The 26945-nt window shown below is 33.8% G+C and overlaps 1 protein-coding gene across 7 annotated transcripts in view; it reads left to right on the plus strand.

Annotated features, from left to right (window-relative positions):
• Positions 1 to 26945, plus strand: part of LOC106790927 (dachshund homolog 2) — a gene marked incomplete at its 3' end in the record, with an annotated part of 190928 nt that overhangs the window by 22982 nt on the left and 141001 nt on the right. For 3 of the 7 annotated variants that reach the window (XM_014756197.1, XM_014756190.1, XM_014756191.1), the window contains 1 exon segment: positions 14066 to 14080. In XM_014756197.1, coding sequence (XP_014611683.1) covers positions 14066 to 14080 — 15 coding nt within the window. 7 annotated transcript variants of the gene reach the window in all.

Here is a 26945-nt window from a genome sequence, read left to right on the forward strand (position 1 = left end):
AGAGAGAGAGAGAGAGAGAGAGAGAGAGAGAGAGAGAGAGAGAGAGAGAGAGATAGATGTTAATCCAAGAAGATAAGACGATGACGTATGTGATTTTTACGGTGTGAAGAAGGTAACAAACTTACTTACGGTGCTACCGATTAAACCATAGATAAAAAAACAACCTTAGATATATATTTAAATTAGAAGCATATTGTACTTATACCGTGAGTTACATTTACATGGTAGTAAGAAATAGATATAATAAAAAGAATAATAAAACAGAGTGAGATATGACATCGATAATTATCCATGAGTTTTTCCAACAACTTAAGATCTGAAATCTGAATTCTTTCTCGTGTGAAATCTACTACTATCTCTTTCTCTTTTCTTTTTTTTTTCTTCGATTATAAAACGCTCTCATAATTACCTAAGTATATATGAAATTATGTATAGATATGCATATACGATCACTGGTAAAAAATCAACGTCACAGCTGATTCTCGAGTATGAATATGTAAATATGTGTTTTATTATCATAAAACATAAACGACGGGAATAGAACCAATAAGATTTTTACTGCAAGTTCATTTTGTCTTATTACGGGTAGTGATTTATTCAAAACTGACATAAAACCTTAAAATGTTGAGTATAGGAAACGAAAAAAGGCATTAGAAATTATTAATCAAAGTATTTTATTTCTTATTAGTACATGACTTTTTATTAAATGACTTTTATTAGATGATTTTACGACGTTAGATATTTTTATAGGTTTCTTTTTAAATCTTGAAATATGACAAATAAATGAAAAAAAAAGTAAATAATAAGTTATATATATATTCGCGCACGCTAAAAGAATAATGCAAGTATATTTATAATTAGCTAAATAAAAAAACGAAAGTTTTGTAAATATAAAAACATTGAAGTGTCGAAAGTTTAATCATCGGGAACACAAAAACATCGTGACCCGTTATAGATCGGCGAGATTGTAAACAATGTGTTAGCAAGCCAGTCAACCTCTGCGAAGATACATCCGTTAGTTTAGATAGATCCGAGCAGGTAAACGGACGTATTTATAATAGCGTCTTGTAAGTATATAGGAATCAAATATTTTTTAATTAAAAATAATAAAGGAACCATTTTGCGAGATATTTTTTTACAATTAATCGATCATTTAGAGAATTTACGATTATCGATACTTTCAGAAGGAATTATATCAATGCAACAACATGAACATTTTTCTTGCATATTTTTTCAAGACTTTAGAAAGATTTTTCTTTTTGTTTTTACTTTCTCTTGCTAGGAACTATTTTGCAAAATATTTTTTGTGTACAATTAATCGATACTTCAGTGAACAAGTTGAGAAGGAATTACATCAATGCAACAACATCAACATTTTTTCAAGATCTTGACATCGAATAATCGAGTGGCAAGATTAGAAAGATTTTTCTTCTTGTTTTATGAACAAATGGTCCGCGTGGTTATGCGTTCTTTTATTCTTTATATCTTTTTCTATTTTCTTTCTCTTTCTTACTAGTTGTTCACGTACCGTGCGCAAAGGCTCTTAAGATCTTAAGTGCAACACAGGCCCTGGGAGTTATGGTAACCGTAAATAATCCCACGACTACGGTAATGGCAATACCTGAGCACCGAGGCATCGTGATTGTGCACGCCGCTACGTACGTACAGCTATTTACCCGAGCTGAGCAACGACGCTTCTTCTCTCTTTCCTTCTTTCCTTCTTTCAAGATTTCAGATAGAGACGAGGAGCGTGTTATTAGACGAGGTTCTTCTTTCTTTATTTATTTCTTTCTTTCTTTCTTCTATACAGTCGCATATTTATATCTCCTCTCTCTTATCCTGTTCATTCTTCAATCTCAATTTTTCTATCAAAGATCAATAGTTAGTTATTTCTTCCTACCTTTTTCTGCATCTTCATTTTCATTTTTATTTAGCAATTTTATCTAATATTCTATGGTGGATGATTTTTATATATTCATAGTGTTATTGTTATTTATTTATTTCTTGGAGATAGTTTTAATAGAAACGAGTAATATATTTTTCATTCTTATATTTATACTTGAACGTTATATATATAATTTAAACAATTTTACGATCTCTATTTGTTATACGTTATTGGAGTACTATTAGAATACATCGGTAGCAAAGTATATACCTTTATCGTTGAAATTTCCGTTTGAGTACGCACGGCTGTACCTGAAAGATCATGTAATGTCGGCCCCACGGGGAGAACGGTAGCATCCAAACGCATAATCGCACCGCGGGTGTCATCTTGCATTTAAAAAGGTGCCCAATTTCTCGCCCCCAAAGTTCTCCACGGGTGGCAACGGGGTAGAAGACGTAGGGGAAGATATTTCGTTGCGTAACTTAGCGGATACTCACCATTACCATCCTCTTCATCATCATCATCATCATCATCATCATCATCATCGATGTTTTCTGCCCTCCTCTTAAATACCCTGTAAACCTCTTCCATCTCTTTCTCTCTCTCTCTCTTGAAATTGTTTACGCCCCGATTATTGCACTAAATGGGTCTCTTCGCTGGATTTTACGCATCCCCGAATTATTTGAGGTACGTTCGGGAAAAAGAGACACACAGTAGCTAACAGAAGGAGGAGAAGGGTCGCTATTGACGCAAAGCCCTTGCTTGCTTTGCTTGATCTTACCGTTCTCTCTACTTTTCGCGAGAATAGTTTTTCTCTTTTTTTTTTCTCCTTTCTTCTTTTTTTTTTTTTTTTCCTTTTTTTTTTTTTTTTTTTTTTTTTTATATTCCTCTTCTATTTTCGATTCGACGCTGCATCACGGTAAAACCTCCCTTTTCTACGACATTTTTGTTTATTAACCGAACGTTTACTTTGCTTTACAAATTTTTACATAAAATCGATATTCCACACATCATTTCTTTGTACTACATTGGAAAAGTGATAATTAAACATTTCCAATTTTTATTTTTTTTTGTATTGATAATTTAAATTATGTATATTACGATATTATAAATATTAATATATGAAAATAATTTGATTACGGTATTCTTGACGGCGGTTTTTTTTAAGCATCGTAAAATCTGACGATAATTATTATTGTTAAAAGACATTTTATAAATGATAATGTAGTTTGGAAAATAAAAAAAAGGGAAATAAGGGTAGTATCATGTATACAGTAAACGTGTACATGTAGAAAGAAATAATCGTTTTCTTGTCAGTTTCCGTCGGCAGGAAACGGAAGGTATTTATAAAAACGAGCTGACACGATCGGAGAAAAAAGTATGTAGCTACGTTAAGTGCAATTAAGAGTTCCATTTCATTTCTACAAATGCATAACGAGACATGGAAAAAAATAATCATAAAAAAGGGCCCTAAGACTCGTGTTAAATGATAAGAAGAAATTATAAATGATTATCTTGTTAATTATTTAAGACATATATATCGAAATAACGTCTTGTTTAATTATATATTTTCAAGTATCTCACGCTAATATAATACCTTTAACTATTTATTTAATTATACGTATGCAACGTTCATTCTACTATTATATTAATCAAGATAGATTATTATTATTATTTAAGATTTTATTTAGTACAATTACGTACAACTGGTTCGATGTTTATGCAACGTTTTCTTTTTATTATCCACGTTGATTTTATTATTTACTCGTAATTTTTAACTTCCGTTGAAAGTAATATTGTATCAATCGAATAGACGTACATTTTTGTTATTATTATCTCATGTTATAATATTATTTACGATTTGTTTCAGTACGATTTAGAAGAAATTAATATATTTTTCGCAATCGAGAATTACGTACAATTGATTCAACGTTTATACAACGTTTTCCTTTTCTTTTTTTTTTTTATCATCCTTGTTAATTTTATTCGTGACTCGTGATTTTTAGCTTCCGTTGATAAAAGGAAAAGAGAGAAAGAGAACATTGCAAAACATTTATTCTCGGTCCACTAGAAAAATCATTCGAGTTTGTAGATCGAGCCATGGTAATAGGAATTGCGAGCACGCGAGATTAAACGAGATATCGTTTCGAATAGCAATCTCTCGAATATGAACGTTTCGTTTCAATGTAATATACATAGACATTTACATTTACATGCATATATATCAGAATATCGTTTTTCTCCCCTTAAGGGTGGCAGATCTTAGCGCAATAATCGGGTTTAAAACGCATTCGTTTCAATTTCTTCGTCATTCAAGCGGCCAAAGAGACTTTCCTTTCTTTATTCAGCCGGGCGAGAGATGAAATGGAAATGCAATAAAAAGTTGTAATCGAGAGAAAAAGATAGAAAGAGAAAGATAGAAAAAGAGATTCGCATAGTCAGTCCACTCGAAAAGGGGAGCAAAAGAGCAAAGCAGAACATTATTAGGCTCGAGTTTTACCTTTTTATTATTATTATTATTATTATTATTCTTTTTTCTTGTTTTGTATTTTATTTTCTTATCTTTTTTTTTTCTCAAGTTTAAGAATCAGAAAACGCATTCGACACGGAATAATGTAATGGACGGAGTTGTTATTATTCGAGCACGAATAAGTTCACGAGGGGGTTGCAATAACTTTTTCACTTTTTTTAAAGGAGGAACTTTTTTAAATTTTACTTGGATAAATTCGTTTTTTATATTCGTTAAAAGTTGAAGTATCATTTATAGTAAGTTTAGCATATCAATTTCTATTTTATACATTTTTTCTTTTTTTTTTTTATTATAATAGTTATATATTTTATTTATTCCATTAATTATTATAGAAAGTAATAAAGTCATTTAAATATATCGTTAAATATTTTTGGAATTTTAATTAAAAATTTTCTTGCGTGTAAATTAAAGTAGAAAATAAACGATTGAACAAATAATTAGAACGGAAATACACATGAAGAATCGATGTAATGTTGATATCGAATAATAAACGAAAAAAATAAGAAAATTGAAAAAAAAGAAATGATGAAAAATGGAAAGAAAGTCATTGCTCTTCTCTCGTGAAAGATTCGAACTGATAGAAAAATAAGTAGGGTATGCAGAGGGATGAGTTCTGTACAATTCGATTTGCTAAGGGTCGAGAGATTGATTCCTCAGGACTTGAGTCAGAAATTGAAATATTTGTCGATATTGGGACATAAAATGAACCGAATATTTCCTTTTTGTGACTTGCAGGTGATGGCCATTTCTTTCGATATTTTTTTTTCTCCTTTTCTCTCTCCCTCTCTCTCTTTCTTTTTAACGTTCTCCTTTAGTAAGGGAATAAAAAGAACAAAAAAGTGTCGTAAGGCAAAGTTACGCGAGCTCAACCCAAGCCGCATTTTACTTCGTTGTAATTTATTCGAGGGTACCCTGCAATTAGTGGCCAGCCTGAAGCATAATATCCCGCTATCGTCGCGTTCTCCGGATTCCATTAATCGCAACGAGAGACGTTTGTGATTCTGACGGAAATACTAAGACTTCGAAAGGGATCGATTTTATCAGTAAGTTAAATACTACGTGCTACCTTCGCCTTAACAAAGCGATAAAATAATAAAAAAAAAGAAAATTAATAGGAAATTTAATTATTTACAATTAGGGGTTTGTGTTGTACAACTGCATACGAATTACGTGATCTTACCTTGCTCGACATCTGACCCTTTATTTTTGTATATATTATTTGTTCAATTTTTTTTACAATCAATTCATTAATTATATATTATAACCAAATTTTGTTAAATAGAAAAATAATAAACTAATATACTTTTTATTTTTTATCAATCTTTATTATTCTTAACTCTTTGGAATTATTGTTTTGTTAATTGACATACTTTAATATATATTTGTTTGTAACAAATTTTCTTCGATATTAACCAGAATGCCCGTATATACATAATATTCGTGATTGGTAATAATTTTGTTGTTTCTTTTTTAAATTGATTTATATATTATCTTATATAAATTTTCAATCGTTCTGATCGTGTCAATAAATAATTAAACTTCGAATAGAACTGAATCATCGGGAACAAACGTAGAAACATTACTTACGCGTTCTCGCTCACCCATCGGCAATGATAGTCTAGAGGGTGTCTTTTCGTGAGGGTAATTCAAGTCCAACGGACCGATATACGAGAGTTAGAGAGAGTATTTCGTTTGACGAACTATGTGTGCGAGGATACTTTAGCTAGTTTCGATTCGAGAAAAACTCGATTTATCTATTTTTCTTTCTCTCTCTCTCTCTCTCTCTCTCTCTCTCTCTCTCTCTCTCTCTCTCTCTCTGTTTTTCACACTTTCTCTTTCTTAAATCCTTCGAGTTCCTCTCTTTGTTGCAGCTACATTTGAAGTGAGAGAAAGAGAGATAGAGAAAGGAAAATAGCAACAGGTGTCCGCGGGGACATTCGCAGAAACGACGAGGGTGCGAGACTGAACGGAGTATGGGTGGACGAAGGGCGGAGGGCAAAAGGGTGTTTCCGGAACACGTTGAGAGAACGAGAGAGAGAGAGAGAGAGAGACAATTCCTCTTTATTTATGGCCTTTTTATTCGACTTGTTGAGCTTTCTCTCTTTTTCCACCCCTTCTACTTTTTTTTGGTCTTTCTTTCTCTTGTTTTTTGTTCGCACGAGCTGTGCATTTTCCGCTCGACAAAGATGGAAAATGTGAGAAAAGTTTCTTTTTTAACAAATATATCATATTCACAAATGATATTGATATAAGCACGTTCATTATGATAAATTTAATTATTATATAATATATACAATTCAATTATATATACGTTATCGTAATTAAGTTGTCGATCACTTTGCAAGATTTCATCGATCAAGATCGACACGCTATCGTTGTCAAAATGCGAATAGGGAGTAAAGGGAGGAGGCTACAGGGTTGGAGAAGAGAGGGTTGGAAGGATAGTCGAGAAACGAATACGCGAATTCTCACGATAATCGTTCGAACGAATGGAAATCGTGTTCTTGCGTGTTATAGCAAAACGATTATGCCTACTACCTACTCTACCTGTATACGTACCTCTACACTTACTTATCCACTCACACACATAAATACACATACACAGAGAAAGGCGTCTCTCCGAAAGACCGTGCGGTACGTTTGAAAAGGTGGACGTGAAAATTGCTACATCTCGAAAGAAGCGAAAGCGAGATGTTGCTGTTGTGTTGTTGTTGGTGTTGTTGGTGTATTGCAAAGAATAAGAGAAAAAGGAAGAGAAAGAATGAAGGAACTGTAACTCTGGACAGATCGTGACACCGATACGAATTCAATCACCATCGACAAAAACTATTTCCCCCTTTCCTCTTCTCAATACCTGTCTCTTTCTTTTTTTTTTTTATTTCGATCTGAAAAATCTAGAGAAGAACGTTTCGATATTCTATCTTTTTCTTACGTACTTCACGGTGTTAAATCTTCAAATTCTCTCGATCATCCCTTTTTTCGATATATTTCTATCTTTCTCTTTGTCTCTCTCTCTCTCTCTCTCTCTCTCTCTCTATCTCTCTCTATCTCTCTCTTTCTTCTTTCTTCACTTTTTGTCAGGTATGTTAAGAGAGAATGAGATGGGAAGAGTAGACAGATACGATTTGGGCGTAATCCGTCAAAGAGTTCTTTCAACGAGCACCCAACAACGTTTTATCTAAGATCTCCATTAAAGTTCAGTTAACGCCCTCTTGGCTCGCTTTCGTTCTTCTTTTTCGCCCTTACCTTTATTCCTTTCTTTCTTTCTTTCTTTCTTTCTTTCTTTCTTTCTTTCTTTCTTTCTCTGATCTATCTTCTTCTTTCTCATCTCAAAGAAATCTTCCGCATCAGGCAGATGCGACGTTACGAAAGGTGAAAATTCGGTAGCCTCGATTCGTCACCCTCCATGTTTCTTTCCTTTTTCTATTTCTCCCTCTCTCTCTTCTTTCTTTTGTTTCGTCCAATTTTTCAAAGATAATTTACAAACTAATAAGAATCTTTCTTCTTTCTTTTTTATATTTCTTTTTTGTTTATGCAGCATGACGTCTGAATTAGAGAAACAAAAGTCTGATCATTTATATTTTATTTTGTTGGTCTGACAGAAAATAGAAAAAGCAGAGATAGAAAAAGAGAGAGAGTAAGAGATTGAAGGATTTTTTTCGGTGGTTTTCACGCATCGACGAAGATCCGATTCCTCTTACAGGAGGGCGTCAGTTGAAAAGGCAGAAGGACACTCGTGTCCCGAGGGGCTTATTGTCGAGACGCGTTCGTCGATGCCTTCCTTCTTCTTCTTATCTTCCTCTTAGGTGACGAGATCTTCTACCTTCGAGAGTGCGAGAGTTGATCTTTGAATTTGTCCAATTCGAGTGGAAAAATTGGATGCCACTCGTCAGAATTTTTGGTTTCTTTTTTTTACCATGATGTAACAACTTACATAGCCTTTGTTTATTTTTTTATTGCTTTTATATTGCACAGAATTTTGTTGAAGTATCGCGTATAATTCGATCTTTTATAATATTAAAACTAAACAATTATAAAATCAATCTTTAAATTTATTCATTCATTTCTTTTTCCAGCATAAATTCGATTTAATTCGTTTGTATTTATCAACGATAATTTGTATCATTAGATAAACAAAGAGGATTTCATTGAATTAAATCTTGAACGTTATTGCCAATGAAAAAACTAAGATACTATAATATAGAAAATAAGTGTTATAATGAGGTTAAATTGATTATATGTATGAACGAATGAATAAGTAAAATGTTCATTTTCTGCAAAAGCAGAGAATATATTAATCTTGATGAAAATATCGAGTAACTTGGTCGTATCGAATTCCCTGAATGAGATGATGGTACCGATAGGTTCTACCAATCCGGGAGCCATTGTAATTAAAACCTTTTGAATAAGGCAAAGGCAATCTCCTGGACTCGTACGAGAACGTAGAGCTAGTTGGAAACATCGTGCCGTTTAATTTCACGTTCATTACACGCGTACGAGTGCGTACGCGTTTGCATTCTCTTGACGGTTGGGGTTGAATATCTCTCTCACTCTCACAATCTATTTCTATCTTTATCTTTCTCTAACTGATATATATGTATATACACATATACATACGGAACCCTTCCTTCTTAGATGTAAATCCCCTCGAAAGTTCCGACCATGTCTGTTTTCTTCTCCTTCTCTACTTCTCTTTCTCTCTCTTTCTTTCTTTCTCTCTCTCTCTCTCTCTCTCTCTCTCTCTCTCTCTCTCTCTCTCTCTCTCTCTCTCTCTCTNTCTCTCTCTCTCTCTCTCTCTCTCTCTCTCTCTCTCTCTCTCTCTCTCTCTCTCTCCCTCTCTCTGTCTGTATTTCTCTCTTCTTGTTTCTCGAAAACGTATCGAGTTACCCTCGACATAATTCTGTTAATTATGATTTCGTAGAGTATGATTTTCCTCCTGATACTTACCTTCGTACCTACCAAGATTTTCACCATTACATTGTGTTATTTATTATTATTATTATTTCTAATACAGCTATCCTTTCGTATATCTTATCGATTAATCATTTGTAAATTTGCTTACTTTAGTTTGATCTTTTTTTATTCAAATAAACGATGAACGATTAGTCGTTTAAATCGGAGGATCTTTTATTAAATATATCATCGAAAAATCTCAGGATTTTGTATGACTTATTATTGTAGATAACCACTGTCATCGGGGATACACGATACGCGATTTTCCGTTTAAGATAAAAATAATATTAGATTGTAGGAAAGAATATAACAGGTGATTTCCTTTTCGACACAATTACATGGAAATCTTGGTGGAAAGTTGCGAGAGACGGTAGCAATTTAAAGCTCATAAATGCAAAATCCGTAAGATGATTGCGTTCATAAATGAGTCCTCGTCGTGTCGTCTTGGTGGCTTTTCTTCCATCTTTGGATAGCGAAAGAGAGAGAGAGAGAGAGAGAGAGAGAGAGAGAGAGAGTGAGAGAGAGAGAGAGAGAGTGAGAGAGAGGAACGGTGAGGTGATGCGGGGGATGAGGAAGAAGAGAGGAGTTAACAGTAACTCGTGCGAAAGCAATTTACATTGATATTTATGCCGTGTCATAACCGAGATCCAAGCGAGGGGTATGAAACGGATTCGTACTGCTAATCCCCCCTCATCGTTCCGGGGGGGTTGTTTTAATTGAAATCTTACTGGGTGCTTCCTCGTATTCGCAAAAGGGCAACATCTCCGATCATGCACTCCCTAGAAACCGAGATCTGTTGGCGAAGGGCTCGGAATCATCTTTCTATTTCTTCCTTAGACGTTTGTTTCTTTACTATCACTCGGATAAATATCATTTTTTTTTATTTATTTATTAATCACTTTAATTTTATCGTTCCAGGTAATTGTTCATTAACTATTGATAATAATAATCGTAATATTATTTGTGAAGATTTAAGACACATATAGTTTCAAGTTAATTGCAATAGGATCGTAATTGCGGTGACTTAATTTTGGTTTAGCGATTTACTAAAATGAAATGAAAATAAAAAAATAAAACTGAAAAAATAGCTTTGTCGTTTGTGGTAGATTCGCCAGCAGTCGGAGCCATGAGTTATTCAAGGAGATACCATGGAATTTGTCGCTGAATTTCCCGCGCAGTTTTTCGAAACGACAAAAGTTCTGCAATTCCGTGAGATCATCGGGCGAGCTGAAATGTCAACCGCGAGACCACTAAAGCGAGAGAAACTTTTAATTCGTTCATTTCGGTGGCCTCAAAGGGTCGCCGAATGAGACTTATTAAAATTTTATACGAGCTCACCGTCTACCTGATTTTCTCTTTCTCTCTCTCTCTTTTTCCTTGTTTTTGTTTTTTTTCTTCTTCCCTATCATTCCTTCATCTTTTAATTTAATCAATTTTCAAACGTATTTTCTTCTACTTGTTTCAAATTATTTTCATCCTTACAATTTTCTTATTCATTTATATTTTTCCGTCTTAGAAATTTATTATTATTATATATTAAAAGGAATTTTCTTTTAAATATATGTATGTATTGTGTGTGTGCATATCTTCTTTCCATTCGTAACGCCTTTTGCGATTTGTAAGTACACCTTGCGTACAACGATCAAGATACCACTTAAGTTCCTTGATACGAGACTGTTGGCCTCGCTGAGAAAAAAAAAGAGAGAGAGAGAGAGAGAGAGAGAGAGAGAGTGTAAAAAAGAAAAAAGGAAAAAGAAAAAAGAATATACAGGGAAGATCGTAGTTGATAAGGTGGTACGAAAGCATTTTTGGTCCCAGAGAAATTACACTTTTGTACTTTAATCCTCGAGACAATACCATGGTGTAGCCCATGGCTTATGGCCCAGGGCAAAGGGTTGTACGTTCTCATCGAATTCTCTCTCTCTCTTTCTTTCCACTTTGCGGTATTTTCTCGTCGTCTCTTCTCGTTTAACTCATAGTCACTGTCTATATATTTTTCTCTCTCTTATTTCCACCGTGCTAATATTTTTCGAAGGGTTGAAATCTAATTTTTTTTCTCTCTACAGAAGCCCCATCTCTAAACTCTTTCTCTCTACTATCTCTTCTTCTACTTCTTCTCTTCTTATTATTCGTTCACCGTGTCGTTCCCAATGGACACAATAAAAATGCCATCTGAAATATGCATCCCTTAATAAAACTGTCCAATTAGAGGAGAGAATGGAATTAAGTATTTAGGGGGTGTCGGAAGACTTTTCCATGGTGGTTCTCAGGTGCTCCCGGAAAACCCTTTCGCGAAAAGATTAGGTTCTTAGGTTCTTCCCCTTTGACCGGGCAACCTTACCTAAAGAAAGATAGAGAGTAAAGAGGATGGGTAGGGGGTGGTGGATAGATGGGTGGTAGTAGTAGTCGGTGTGCCCGTATTTCGTCCGAGAAGAGACGGGACTTGAATTATTTATGGAAGCGAGATTTTCTTCTACCATCCGAGCTTTTTTCTTCGGGGCACCGATTTATCGCCACTTTCAGTTTTTTTTCCGACCGTATTCGTGTCCAGAATTTGTCTGTAGAACACTTTTATACATTCCGTTTAGCCACTTTTTTGTCATTACGATTGTTTAGATATTAGTTCAAAGTGTTTTTCAATTGAAATATAATATAAAAAATTGCAAAATATTCGTTTATCTTTGTTATTCATTATTTTCATATATAATATAAAGTATATTTTCTAACGAATATATAGAAACGTTCGATCGAATCTCGTTCGACGCCTTTGTTTAATTGACGCGATCAATAATGGTGGCAGGATTCATGCCGAATGGTATTTCATATAATCCCTTTATCTCTCTCTCTCTCTCTCTCTCTCTCTCTCTCCCTCTCTTTATTTTGGTATGGCAAATGATTTTGTTTTCGTCGCGGTAGCGAGAATCGAAGAAGAGACAAAAGCGGATACGATCGACTCGGCGTTAAAAGGGAGGGGTTGATGTAGCACGTGGCAGGGACAGGTTGGTCGTTTATAAAATGAAATCCCTCGAATATTTCAGTTGTACAAATCCTCTTCCCTCCTTTTATTCGATACCGATGAGTAGTAGTAGTGGTGGTGCTAGTAGAAAGAGGAAGTAACGGAGATAGAAAGAGCGGTCAAGGCGGCAATCGTAAAAATTCCACAGGGTTGCGATGGTGCATTGGAAATCTGTGTAATTAACCGTAGGAATTTCGTTTCCTATGGGGGGTGAGTCGATTAAAAACGCGAGCAACGCCTACAATGAAAATGGAAGGTTGAAGACTTCCTCTTTCCCCTTTTTCTCTCTCTCTCTCTCTCTCTCTCTCTCTCTCTCTCTCTTTTTCACTCAGTTGTTTCTTTCTCCGTTTCTTTCTCTTCTCCTCCCTTGTTTATATATACATACTTTTTTTTTCTTTCTTTCTATTTCGTCGTTGCTCTCTCCCATCGTACGTTGGCACGCGGTACATTTTTTCATGGCTCGATTAAAAATACTTCCAGTCAATTATACGAGGATAACACTCGCCTCCTTTTTTTATTTCAACTTACCTGTCTGTACTCTTTATAAAATCCTTTTTAATTGTTCATCTTGTAGCAATTATGTATGAATTGTTTAATGTTAAGATTAAATTTTAATTGAAATAAAAAACAATTAAGAAATACAAACAATCCTTTAAATTAAGTAGGAGTTATGACGGATTAAGGACGTTTTTACGAGTATGCAAAAAATAATATCGTATTACTAAGCGCTTAATTAGTACAATACAACTTCATTTCTTACCTACCAATCTGATCGACTTAACAAACCCTTATGGCAAGCTAAATTTATGAGCAATCTTTCAGGATTATATTATACCGTTTTAATTTGCAGGATTTATCTATCTTCACGCGTACGTGACTTTCCTATCGGATTTCCTCAAATATGTATTTAAACGTTTCACGAGTTCTACAATATTAACATTTATTAATCAATTGAAATTTTTTTACGAATTTATTTACTCAAGCAATTTTTCTACAATTTTCTGACCTAATGAAATATATTTGAATTATATGTATATTTCTTTATCGTAAACATGATCGATTAAATCTAATAGGAGTTTCGTGTTATATTACCAAATCGGTTCAAATTAGACGACAGATATTTGAAAGGAGAATTTCTTCGAAAGAAAGAGAAAGACAGAAAGAAAGAAAGAAAGAAGGAATGTAACGTTGTTCGAAGTAAATTTATACGAGTAATACAGAGCTGTGTCAGGACTCTTAATATCCAACGGGCGTAGTACGATGAAAGGAGGCGAGTTTAAAAAAGTGCAATATCACGGAATACATAAATGTGAGATGAGGCGATTTGAATGAAAAGCAAATAAATTTCGTCGGTGACTACGTTCGAGAGACCACCACCGCGACCGCCGCCGCCATCGTGTATATCCAATTTCGTTTTCACGCCGGTTTCATTTATTTCAGCCTCGTAATCATGCTATCCGACACGGGCTATGTATGTATACCCCATGATTATAATAATATCCTCATAGTTAAATCGTTGACACAATATATATATATATATATATATATATATATATATCTGTAGATATATCCAACAATCTAACCACGTATTTGAACGAATCATTTCAAACATTATACCTATATATTATATATATACTTAATACGTATACTTAAATAATTATTCATATTTTTGTTGTTGCAGGTACGTTCCTTTAAGGTAGTTATTGTTCCTCCTGAATGTTAACACAAGAATACTTACAAGGGTACGTTTCATCATATATTATTCATTCGAAACAATTTTATCCGATAATTATTCATCATCTGCTACATAACTTTGTATATTTTAAACACTGTTTTTTCAGATTTATTAACACATTGCACGCCAGACGTGCTTTTGCAGTCTGCAAATTTTTAATATTACTTTATTTTTATTCAAATTGATAAATTTCTAAATATTACAATATACATTCGTAGATTATTCTATATCCAAATTGAATATAATTAAACAAAAACATTTTCCATTCATAGAGTCATCGTATATACGAGACTGTTCGTGATTTTTACGCAATGTGTTAAAAAAACAAAAAACCAAACTAATCGTAATCTCATACTCTTTCTCTCTTTCTCTTATCGTATCATCGATCTCGAGTATCATTGATCATCCATAGATAAATGAATGAATGATCGATGAGAGATGAATTGATGCTATAGGAGAGATGAGAAGGAAACGGATCGAATATCATTCTCTTAGTCTTTTTCATAGGTGCATCATCTATAAAAGTATAATAATAGATACATAGGTGCGTGCGAAAATGGTTTATTCGCGTCCTGTTACTAGCAGATTTCGTATTACGAAGAACCCCTCGGAAGGCGTCAGAAGCGTGCTACTTTCGATGGATGCTCACTCGATACGACGAGATACGAGTATATTCTGGGGATCGAGATAAAAGAACCGAGTGGGTAGAACGTGACGAGACAATGGATCATCGGTCCACTAGCCATAATACAATCGCATCAGCATCTCGCCGTATTGTTTGCTCTGCTTTGATATCGGCCCTGAGCTTTCTTTCTCTCTCACTCACTCACTCACTCGATTCTTTCTTTTTCGAGTCTACTATCTCCCTTTTTTCCTATCATTTTATTTTTCTTCCTTTTTCTTTACCTTATTTTCACTCATCTTCTATTGTTATTTTTTTCTTCTAATTTATATCTCAAATTTTTCTACTATTTTCTATACGATTGATTCTTGATATTACCTTTGATTTTATTTTCATCTTCATTTGAAATTTAGGATTTGTACTTACGATTAGCGAATGTTATTGAAATGATAGACGTAGAAAAAAAAAGGAAACAAAAATAGGATTAATTAGATGAGAGAAGATCGAATATAAAATCGTAATTTCTCCCTTTTTCGATACTTCGAGGGTTTAACATAAGGAAAGTATAATAGAGAGAGAGAGAGAGAGAGAGAGAGAGAGAGAGAGAGAGAGAGAGAGAGTTAGATAGATACAGAGAAGATAGACGGTCTTGAAGATTAAACGATAGAATTCCACTGCCTTTCCCTTTACTCTTGGGATCGACAAATTAGTACAATTAGAATCCCTCAAAGAAAATTGATAAATTCCTTCGGAACAATTTCGCGACTCATTTCACACGGGGTTGCCCTTTCCCGCTTGTTCTTCCTTAGATATTCCTAACGTCTAAGAGAAGAGATAGGACTCTTTTCGAGCGAAAACTTATTCGCGACAAATAGCTTAGAAATTAGCCGGAAATTGAGAACTCATTTTTTATTTTCCTTCCTTCCTTTCCATTGTATTTTCTTTTTTTTATTTTATTTCATACAGTAAACTTTAAAATCAATCGTTTTCCCGATTCATTCTAATTACCAATAATCAACAACAAACAATTGAGATAGATTAATAGAGTTTTCTCTCGTTGAATACGAGGGAGAATAAAAAAAAAGAAGAAAAAAACAAAGAAAGTGCAGAGTCATGAAAAATCAGTTGCAAGGGAGAAAGAAGAAGATACTTCCTTTTTAAAAGTAAGACGAGAAAGAGAGACCGAAGTGATTCGAAAACTCGTTCTCGAATAATTAATTTATCTTACTTTGAATATAAGAATCAAGTTGAAGAGAAGAAGGGGGTGATGGAAAAAAAGAGTAGGAGGGGGAAGTAGAAGAAGGTGGAAGGTTAGCGAATTATCGTAATACGGTTTCCAAGAGCGTGCGAAGCTGAACGCCGTGAGTTCTTTGCTTGGCGTGCGAATCCACCGTAACACAGAAAGAGAAAGAGAGAGAAAGATAAAGTAAAAGAGAGGGAAGTTAGCTTCTTATCCAAAGCAGATCGTTGCCGGAGAAACAAATTAAGAGGATAGCCCCTATGATCAAAGAATAGTACGTTGCTCTCGTTGCCTTCTTCGCGAATGCGCTCGCTCAACGAAACGCATTTTACTTATACTATGTGTACACACGCGTTTACTTCGTAGAGAAAAATGCATCGCGAGATCTTTGAATAAAATAGAAAAAAAAAAAAGAAAAAAAAGAAGATATTTTCGCTTATCTTTTATTTTTTGTTTGTTTGCTTATCAAGTATTTTTCTCTCTCTTTCTTCTCAAATAGGACGTACCATAGAAATCTTATTAATTTAATGTAGATTCAAAATTAGAACACTTGGCTATTTAATATCATTTTTTAGCTCGCAAATATGCGCGTTATGTAAAAAAAAAAAAAAAAAAAAGGAAAGAACTATTCTTTATAATATAATAAAATTTATAAAAGATGATTTTTTTTTTGCAGTATGAGACATATAACAGGTTGATATTTGAAACGATCTTGCAATTAATTAAGTCGAATTACTAACGGACGAATGAAAAATATTATACTTATTATTTGTTTTTGAATTTTACGTTTTACTTTTTTGAAATAAGAAACAATCGGACCAAAGATTCGAGAAGTTAGAAACGTTGTTGGAGTGCAGGAAGAGAAGGGGAGTAGGTGAGGAAAAGGGAGTGGTTTGTAGCAAAGAGACGACTACCTCGGCACGCGTTCGACCCTTCAGAACCCCCTCGAGAACCCCCTCGAGAAGCCCTTCGGCCACGGTTTCTCCGCAGCCTCTTCAACCCTTCCGCAGCTTTTCTTTGCCCCGTCTCTTTGGCTTCCTCCTTTTCTCCTTCACCTTCTCACAAGCTTTACCTCATCCTCCTCTCCTCCCGTCCTTCTCCCACCCTTTATCTTTCTACTTCCGCGAGACTGGCAAACATTAAGAGCTTCTAGATTTATTTATAACTACATTTACGCGCATGCCACGCTCTCCTTGCCACGGTGCTTGCCACCCCTCATCTCTCGCTCAACCCCTTTTCGAATTATTGCGTTTATGCGAATGGAACGAGTAGGCCGACGTGAAATTCTACTCTCCAACTTTGTTTCCTATATTCTAACTTGTTTCCTAAATCTTACATTCTCTCTCTCTCTCTCTCTCTCTCTCTCTCTTTTTCTTTCGTTCTTTTTTTTTTAATTTACAAAATATTATATTATATTTATATTTAAATATTGGTTCAATTTGTACATATATATTTTATCTACAAAATTTCATATGTAAATATAAAATTATTATAATTCATTATTTATTTTTATGTATTTTTTGCATATTTTATTTGTATATATATAGGTTTTGTTTTAAATTTATTTAAAGTCAGTACACATTCAATTAACATAATTTTCTATCTATGTGTAACACGTTGTTTACTCTTTGAATTACGTCTCGAATTAAATGAGACTACTCATTCGACTACTCAAGACTGTCGACGTTTTCTCGACAATTATTTCGGTTCTAAATCAAGTTTTGCGACTGTGGTACGTCGAGGTAGCTCTCAAGGAATCCAATTTGAATGATTCACGAGGGGGTTCGGGGAAGAACGGAGAACTCGAGTTTCTTGTTATTTCTATCCCTTTCTCTCCCTCTCTTTCCCTCTCTCTCTCTCTCTCTCTCTCTCTCTTTCATTCATTTTCATTCGAGATCGAAGTGAAGGAATCGTAGGAAAGGTCGTAGAAGCGATTAACATTTGAAGGAAATTGAGCTAATAGAAGTCTAAGGTCAGGATCGTCGTTCCTATTCGATGCTTATGGCATATGATCTATATTACAATTTTTAAAACCATTAGAAGTATTAATGTCAGATTTAATCTAACTTTAATGCATAATGTTTTTATTCGAAGATTAGGAGCATTAGAATATGATGTATTTCTGCATAACCAAAAAAATATTCATGCATGTAGGTTGAAGTCTTGAAATGAAAGGAACGATATTGACGAGATAAATGATTTATTTTGAAGAATTAAAAAATTTTAAAGCGATGCTAGATAAAACTGATTGATTGTTCGATGATACGCGTTCATCCTAACCGATATTTCGATAGAAAATTTCTAAAAGCGCTCGTCGAGCGTTAAACGAGTATCAAATGTTATTACATTAAATTAGGCGTTGGCAGATACCATGTAGTATAGGGACACGAACAACGATAGTATCATATATGTATGTATACATATAAATGTGTGTATACGTTGGTGTGTAGGTGTAGGTAGACGAACGGATTTATTATATTTTTACCCGAAGCGTGCGTACAACCCGTGTATCCATACGGAAGCATAGCACAGGGCTTTTACGCATAATATTAGATATACCTATTAAAGTAATAAAACACTATAATTGCGATTCGAAATTAGATATGGCTTAAAAACATAATGGCATAAAGTGCGGTGAGAGCTCATTTGAATATCCCCTATCAAGCGGCTACCTTTTATATAAAAAAAGATCGTATTAATTTAGATATAGAAAATACTTAACGGACTACGACTTTCAAATAATATCGAATGCATTTCTAATCGCCTTTTTATTAACCATACTTCTTCGTCTGATGTTTTGGTTTTTTTCAACTACCAGGTATCGAAAAAAAAGTAATGAAATTAATAATTAAGATTAGAAACGTTGACATCGATCAACGCATATATAAATATTTATTTTCAAGTACACGGATACATGTCTACAAATAATCTAATCACATGGTTAGTTTCTCATATGAAAAGGATAATCGTAAGGAAATTTGAAAGCAAAGACTTATCGATACAGTTGTTGTGTTCTTTAACATAACACAGTACAACGTTCGTTCGTTTATTCGTTCATTCTATGCTCTTCTCAGCGGCAAGAAGACGGTCGAATTGAATTTGCAAACTTGCAGATTGGATTCCAACTTGCCTATTATAGGGTGCGTCTGTTCCGGTTAAAAGCTGGGGCCAAGGGAATTAATGTCGATACTCGAAGGAAGGTCTGAGGATTACTGCAAAGGCTCGTATCTCATTGTCTTAGATGTTCCTCCCTTTGCAAGCGCTTTCCACTTTCTAACCCCTCCCACTCACCCTTTTCTTCCACTCACTCCTATTCCCACCTCTTTACAAACGTCTATAACTTTTCCCCACTACTTTGCCACTATCGTTAAATTATTTTTCTTTTCCTATCAAGGATTTACGAATTTAGATGAGTAACTACGAATATTTACGAAAAGTCACCCCCTTAAACGGACCTAATTTATGCTTGTGATTTTATTTATACGTCGACCACGCTTCGGTATACTTCGTTCGGCCTTGCAGTTTAGATTATTAGTAAGTTTTTCAAAATGAATATTTTTATTGGAACGATATATGTTGAACACGTATTGTACATATTTGTATTAAACAGTTATGTTATTTATGTATTTAATATTTATACGATTATAATTAGTGATAAAATATTAATTATGTTGTTAGAATTATTATAAGATTACTAAACAGAGTCATGCATTTCATATTAATTTTTACTTATCATACATTATTAATACGAATACTATGATTATTATGTTGTTTATATTTAAACAGTCGTGTATTTAATATTGACACGATATATAATTAATATCAATATTAATAAAATTTTATTATAAATAGTGTTAGAATTATATTAGATACTAAATACAGTCAGATTAATTTCTACTTATAATATACTATATTAGTATATGAATAGTATAATTATTACTTCTAATTAAATATCATTAAACAACATATGTACAGTAAATGTGTTCGTCTGTTTAATTATATATTATAGTTATTAATTTGTCGCTTACTGAGATGCGTATGGGAACGCTTGAAGCATATTTGTTAGAATTTAATTATTTTTTCTTTTTCGAAACACAGTTATGAAAAATTAGAATCAATTTCTATATCACAGATCGTATAATAATTCATTTGTCACATACGGGGATGTACATGGAAATATTTGGAATAAAATTTATCAGAATTTGATTATTTCTGTATTTTTTTGTTTTTCTAATAGGTGTGAAAAATTAAAATATATTTTTAGATCATATCGTATCTAGGAGGGTCTCCGGATTTAACGGCCATCGCAACGGTACGTTACTAGCATATAACGTTACGCAGCGTAAGCTCGACTCATTAATTTTCTACGGGGCTGCATTTCTCGATCCTTAATGCGTCAATTAAACGCGGTGCACGTAGTATCGATCCGAGTTACTCGCGTACACCGAGCTTACCGATCTAATCGCGGAAGTTGTTACTTGACGATGCTAAACTAGAAATGCATTCCGAATAATTACATTCCATATGCGTGTATATATATATATCACGTATGTGTTCTCGAAAGAGAGAAAGATATATATATGAAGAAGACATCGAAGAAGAAAAAGAAGAAGAAGTAGAATAAGAAATTTAATTTTATCATTAATTATTATTATTCATTTATTTCCAGGTTTGATTCATTGTACTGTTTAGAAAAATTACTTACGTATACATTGTAATTTTATATTATCTCCTGCGAAATATATTTTTTTAATCATTTGCATCGTGTAAGCACGATCTTCGCGAATACATACTTTCTATTCATTTTGAATCATTAACAACATTTTATTTCTTTCTCTTATTCTCTCTTTCTTTTTATACTGTATATAACTTTGCTCTTTTTTTTCTCTTATTGTGCACATCTTTCGCGTTTCCCTTTTCAATGTCACTCCCTTCAAAGTCAAAGTCTGCTAGTAGATGCTTTTTCTATCTTTCTCTTACTTAGCTTTCTCCTTTGCTTTCTCTCTCTCTCTTTCTCTTTCTCTTTCTCTCTCTATACTTACACTCGTAAGCAGAAACTACCAGCATCATTTCTCCCGTTTCTCTGGTACACGAGAGACACACGGGAACTTTGTAATGCATTTTATTTATTCACAAAGGCAAATACTCATTTACGGTGGAGACATGGGTAAATGTCCGTGAGTCTTTTCTATCTATCCCTCTCTCTCTCTCTATCTTTCGACTTTGGTAAGATAGAAAAGGAAAGGTGTACATACTCTTACCAAAGCGAAGGAAAGAAAGAAAGAAAGAAAGAAAGAAAGAAAGAAAGAAAGAGTGAGAGAGAAAGCTTCGCCGGCACTTCGTTCCAAGTCATCGGCTCGACCGAACACAAACTGCTCGTTTTCTTCCTGCCTTCTAAACTCTAAAGCGTAATGCCACAATCCCTTTGATGGAGTTTCTGTAAATGGAGCGTGGCTGGACCAACCTAGGGATGTTGGACCGAAAGAGAAAGAGAGAGAGAGAGAGAGAGAGAGAGAGTGATATGGACTAAGAGGGTGGCCAGCCACATGGGCCGCCCTTTGAAACGTTTCAGATGTAAGCGGGCATTTTTAATTTCCTAGGATTATGAGTCGCTCGTCAATGTAGAAAGAGAAAGAAAGAAAGGGAAGACGATGACCATAGTAATTTTCTAGATACGTCAGATTTACTCCTATCATTTCTTACTAAGTCTATTTGCCACTTGACTTTTCTTCTATCTTTTAATAATCTCTTTCGTCTCTTCCCCGTTTCTAAATTCATTCTTTTATTTATCGCAATACATATTGTGTTTCGTTATTATTTTCGCGGTCAATTTTATTTGAAATATTTTTTTTTTGTAAACATAACTTACTATCGCAATTATTAATTTTATTTTATAATTTAAATATGCATTTACGATCGTAGTGTTTATTTTTATTATATTTTACTCAGTCTATTTGTTACTTGACTTTTTCATCTTTTTTTATAATCCCGTCATTTTCCCTTTTCTAAATTCACTCTTTCATTTATCGTACACATTTATCTGTACATGTACATAATATTTTTTAATGGTTTTTCTAATTTTATTTAAAATATTTGTTATATAAATCTTACGATAGCAATTAATAATCATCTATCGTACACATACATACATGCATATATAAATAGTTTTTTTTAATTACATTACTAATTTTATTAGAAATATTTTCAATGCATCTTACTCTCGTGATTAATTTAATATTATAATGTAAATATGTATTTATGATCGGAGTATGCGTTAACAGTTTGACGTAACGAAAAGAGTAGAGGTTTCGTAGGCGCTAGTTTCGGAGGAAAGTTAATCTCATTGATATTTATTTCACGTTGCCTAGGGACTCTAACAAGATTGCAACGTAGAGAGTAGGTCGATTTTAATCAGTTTTCCGAACTTTTCTTTTACGTGTAGAATTTTCACGCGTAGAAAAGAACCCATTTTATTTCACCTTTCGTTTATTCTCGAAGCCAGCATTATATTATACTAATAATGATAGATAAGAGATAGTACATACGAGATAATACGTTAAACGACTCATTATTTCAAAAAGCCACGTGTTTCAATGCGAATTATATTTATTTACGATAAAAATCAATTACTTTGTTTCCGTTTCCTTTTCTTTTTTTTTGATTATTTCCATGAAGATTTTATTTTCCTATTCATTTCTATTTTCATGTATAAAATAATTGTTCGATCGGTGTAGATTTTGAGAACCACTGCTTAGCATCTCCCAGCGGTAGCCTTTCATCAACTCTTCATTAGGTCGCGGTAAATGTATTATGACTTCTGATTGAGTGCTGCCGCACACTAGTAGGCGTAGAGAGAAAGAGATAGATAGATAGATAGATAGATAGAACGAAACATCATAGTACATACATATATATATATATACTGTATAATATATAGCATACTTCATCATTGCCATCAAGAATTTCTAATCACATTAGTTAGAAAATTGTATTTTTTCTAATTAATATGAGATAGATACAGTATAAGCATAAAGTGCAATAGTATAATTTAATATATTAAGATACGAAAAGAAAGTGAAGAAGAAAAAGAGATAGATAAAATGAATAATCAAAGTATTGAATGTTACTGTATTATTTAAATCATATTATATCAAATGAATTAAAAAATAAGATATATATCATGTATAACACGAGCAGAGACACTAAGGGAAATGAATTACGGTTATTTAATCATTAGATTTATTTATTAGTATGGAACAGGCCTATATCATGGAGGAAGCTATCAAAGGAAAAGAAAAGAATCGTCCTGTGGTAGAAGAGCATGAAAGAGACTCCTCTTTTTCTCCTATCTCTTTCTATCTTTCATATATTCTATCTCTTTCTGTTTCATTCCTTTCAGCATATATCGTGGCACACACAGGCTTTCCGATGACTTTTCGGGTCGGACGAAAATTCCGGTAACAATGTGACACCGGTTCGCAACGGCGCGCGATATTAACGACGCGGCCGTATTCGCTTTGTGAAGCGAACTATAACTGAATTTGGCCCTGTCATTTTATGCATCAGACTCGCCATGCTCGTATAACTGAATTCGATGGGTAACGCAATTATACATCTTTGCCCGCGCCCCACCAACCACCGAATATACCCATGTGCCTAAATGTATATGTATGTGTGTGTATGTGTGTGTGTCTGTGGTATGTGTTATGTGTGTATATATAACTATATGTATATGTGTATATATATGCTATACTACCATTAAATATTATATATGCTAATATAGCAGTAACGTCAGCCAATGATATGTAAGTATATGTGTATATACATGCACATATATATATTTTAATTCATTTTCTAATTCATACGGCAATTAAATTTTCTATTTTTCATTCACAAATTTATTCATTCGTTTTTTAATTTGTTTCTAGTATAAGGATTGAAAAAATGATCAAATAGCTATACACGCGACGTTAAGAAAATGTGACCATTTAAAAAAAGAAAAGAAAAGAAAAGGAAAAAAGATGAAACTGATCGAGCAATTCTAGTATCATCCCTCTTTTTACCACTCCCTCAAGCGTATTTCATGGTGCTTAAGAATTTGTACTCTCGGCCATGAAGCCGAGTTCTCTTTACGTTAATTCGCTTTGCCGTGGGGGTGGAGAAGTTTTTCTTCTCTCTCTCTCTTTGATTTCCTATCACCTATCTCTTTTTCTCCCTTTTAACAACTCTCCCTTCGAAATGTCTCGAGTTAATTTTTTCCTCTGTACTCTGTAGCCGTTCTGAAGTGTGGTACGAACGAGAAGAAGAGAGTAAAAAGAAACGAAAAAAGAAAGAAAGAAAGAAAGAAAGAAAGAAATGAAGAGGGTGAGGAGTACGATCCGCTCTCCTCTCTTATTTTTCCTCGAGCTCGCGACTTAATTAATCGCATAACACGGAGCCTAATGAAATCAGAACTTCCTCCCTCCTCGTCCCACACATTCCCTTTCCTCTCTCTCTCTCTCTCTCTCTCTCTCACCCTTCCATCTTCATCTCTATTCTCGCCCTTTCTTCTCTCTCCCTCTCTCTTTACGTTCTACGTAAAAACGGAAATATTTCCGTGGAATACTTTTCCACCTCCGCTTCGAAGCAAGCACACCATCATCAGAACACCAGCACTACCATCAGTACCACCAGAAGTGGTAGTATGTTCCTCTTCTTTTCATCGATTACTCTCTCCCTCTCTCTCTTTCTCTTTCTAGCAAAAGTTTAGAGAGGATTGAAGATGGTACAGGAACAAGATAAAAAAAAAAAAGAAAAGGAAAAAAAAGAAGAAGAAGAAATTTCTTCGGAAATCGATAATACGTTTTCACGAATTTCTCTATTGCCACGAGTACGCGTATAATGTATAGTACAGTATAGTACTTCTCGTAAGTCTCGATTTAGAAAATTTCAGGGGTGTGGGGGAGGGAGTACGTTCTCTCTTTTTATTTTGTTCCTATCTTTTTTTTTTTCCTCTTCTCTTTCTCATCTCTTTTTCTTTCTTTCATCCGACATTATTGCAATTCCTTTCTTCATTTCTTTTTTAATATAAATATATTTATTTCGTTTAATATAATATTATTTATGAGTTTTACAAGAATATGCGAACAAAATATTTCCAACTATTGCATATTCTTTATACGATTGCGTAAAATCGATATTTTGTTCGGAAGCGATTTTTTTTGGGAAGATCTTTAGACAAGAATTCTCTCTTTTACTGTGGAATTTATTATTAAAGAGAAGAACAAAAGGGTATTTTCCAGAGTGTACAATGCTGTTGGAATTTTTGAAGGTTGATTTTGTTTTTTATTTTATCTCTCGATTGATTCGATATTCGCTTAAAATCTCGATGGTGATATCGTCGATGGCAAGGCAAGTTTAACAAAAGAAAGAAAAATGATCAAGGCAATCTACTTTTCGCGTGCAAGTTTTTAATGCAAGAGAGAGAAAGAATGTTAGCAAGATCGACGACACAGTGAAAGAAAGAGAGAGAAAGAGAGGAGAGAAGGGTAGAGAGAAGGGTAGAGAGAAGGGTAGAGAGAAGGGTAGAGAGAAGGGTAGAGAGAAGGGTAGAGAGAAAGTGTACAAGTTCGTAAGCAGAGAAGAGCGTTGGCCGGATTAATTAAAATCTCGAACGTGGCACCGATTAATCAAGGCTACTCGATGCGCTGAACAGCTTCGTAACAGCGATTAATAATGTACCGTGTGGTTTGCGTTTGCGTTTGCGTTTGCGTTTGCGTTTCCTAAGGCCAACCGAGATTTGTTCTTCCCTTCGATTCAAGACTTTTTCAAACCTTAACTTACCTTCGAAGTAACAGTACTAACATTAAGTCTTGCTAACTTTTTTTTCCTCAATGTTATTCGCTTAACTATTATACTTTCATCAAGAATATTTGTTTCCCCTTTATTTTATGAAGTATTATAAATCCTTGATCAATTTTCTTTCCTCTTTCTTTTTTGTATATTTATTTAATTAGAAATATTTTTTAATTATATTATTTCGTTACCGCGATATATATATATTTATATGTATAGAGAAAGAAAAAGAGATAAAAAAAATAGTAAGAGATGTGATTCGAAAAAATTTTTTTCTAATTAGAAATCAGATATTATTTTAATGAAGAAGAAATATTAATAAAAATATATCTTTTTTTCTATCTATTATCCGTGGAGAAATAATTAGGATAATATCTTATTTGTAATTGTAATTATTCATTTAGATAAATAGAAAGATTTTAAACTACCTACATATATAATTACACTAATATATATCTAATTTGTAATTGTAAATACTAGTATATAAAATTTTTCTAATGAACCTAATCTATACATTCAATTTACTACTACATACACATATCCATATAAAAATACAGACGCACATATTGTTAAGTAAATAGAAATATGATGCACGTGTGAAAGGTTACAACAATTGTTTTCGATAAATTGAAGGTGAGAGGTGGGTGGTTGGTATAGGGGGAGGGTTTTTGGGGTTAAGATCGAATCGCCTAATCACGAATTTCATTAAGAGTTAGTAGGACGATTTGAAAAGGGCTAGGCAAAGACGGGATCGTTGGTTCTCTGTTTAATCGAAGAAGGATAGAAGAGAATGGTTGACGGATCGTAACGTGGGACGACACGCTTTTCGAGCACCTGACCGTTTCACACGGCGCATTTAGTACTCTTGGTATTAATTTAACATCTACCGACAGCCGTCGGACGCGTTGCTTGCTACTCCTCGGCTCCATGTTAAAATAATAACCGAACAACGCGACAGAGCGCCGGAAGAGTACTCCGTAAACCCCTTTGGGAAACACCGAATGTTATTACGTTATTTCCACGCTTAATCGACGATTACGAAACTTTTCTCGCTCGTATATCCGCACCTCTTTACTATTGATATCATTTATATATATATATATATATATATATATATATATATATATATT

The sequence above is a fragment of the Polistes canadensis genome, unplaced genomic scaffold, assembly GCF_001313835.1.
Source record: "Polistes canadensis isolate GaletaPanama2010 unplaced genomic scaffold, ASM131383v1 scaffold_270, whole genome shotgun sequence".
NCBI lineage: Eukaryota > Metazoa > Arthropoda > Insecta > Hymenoptera > Vespidae > Polistes > Polistes canadensis.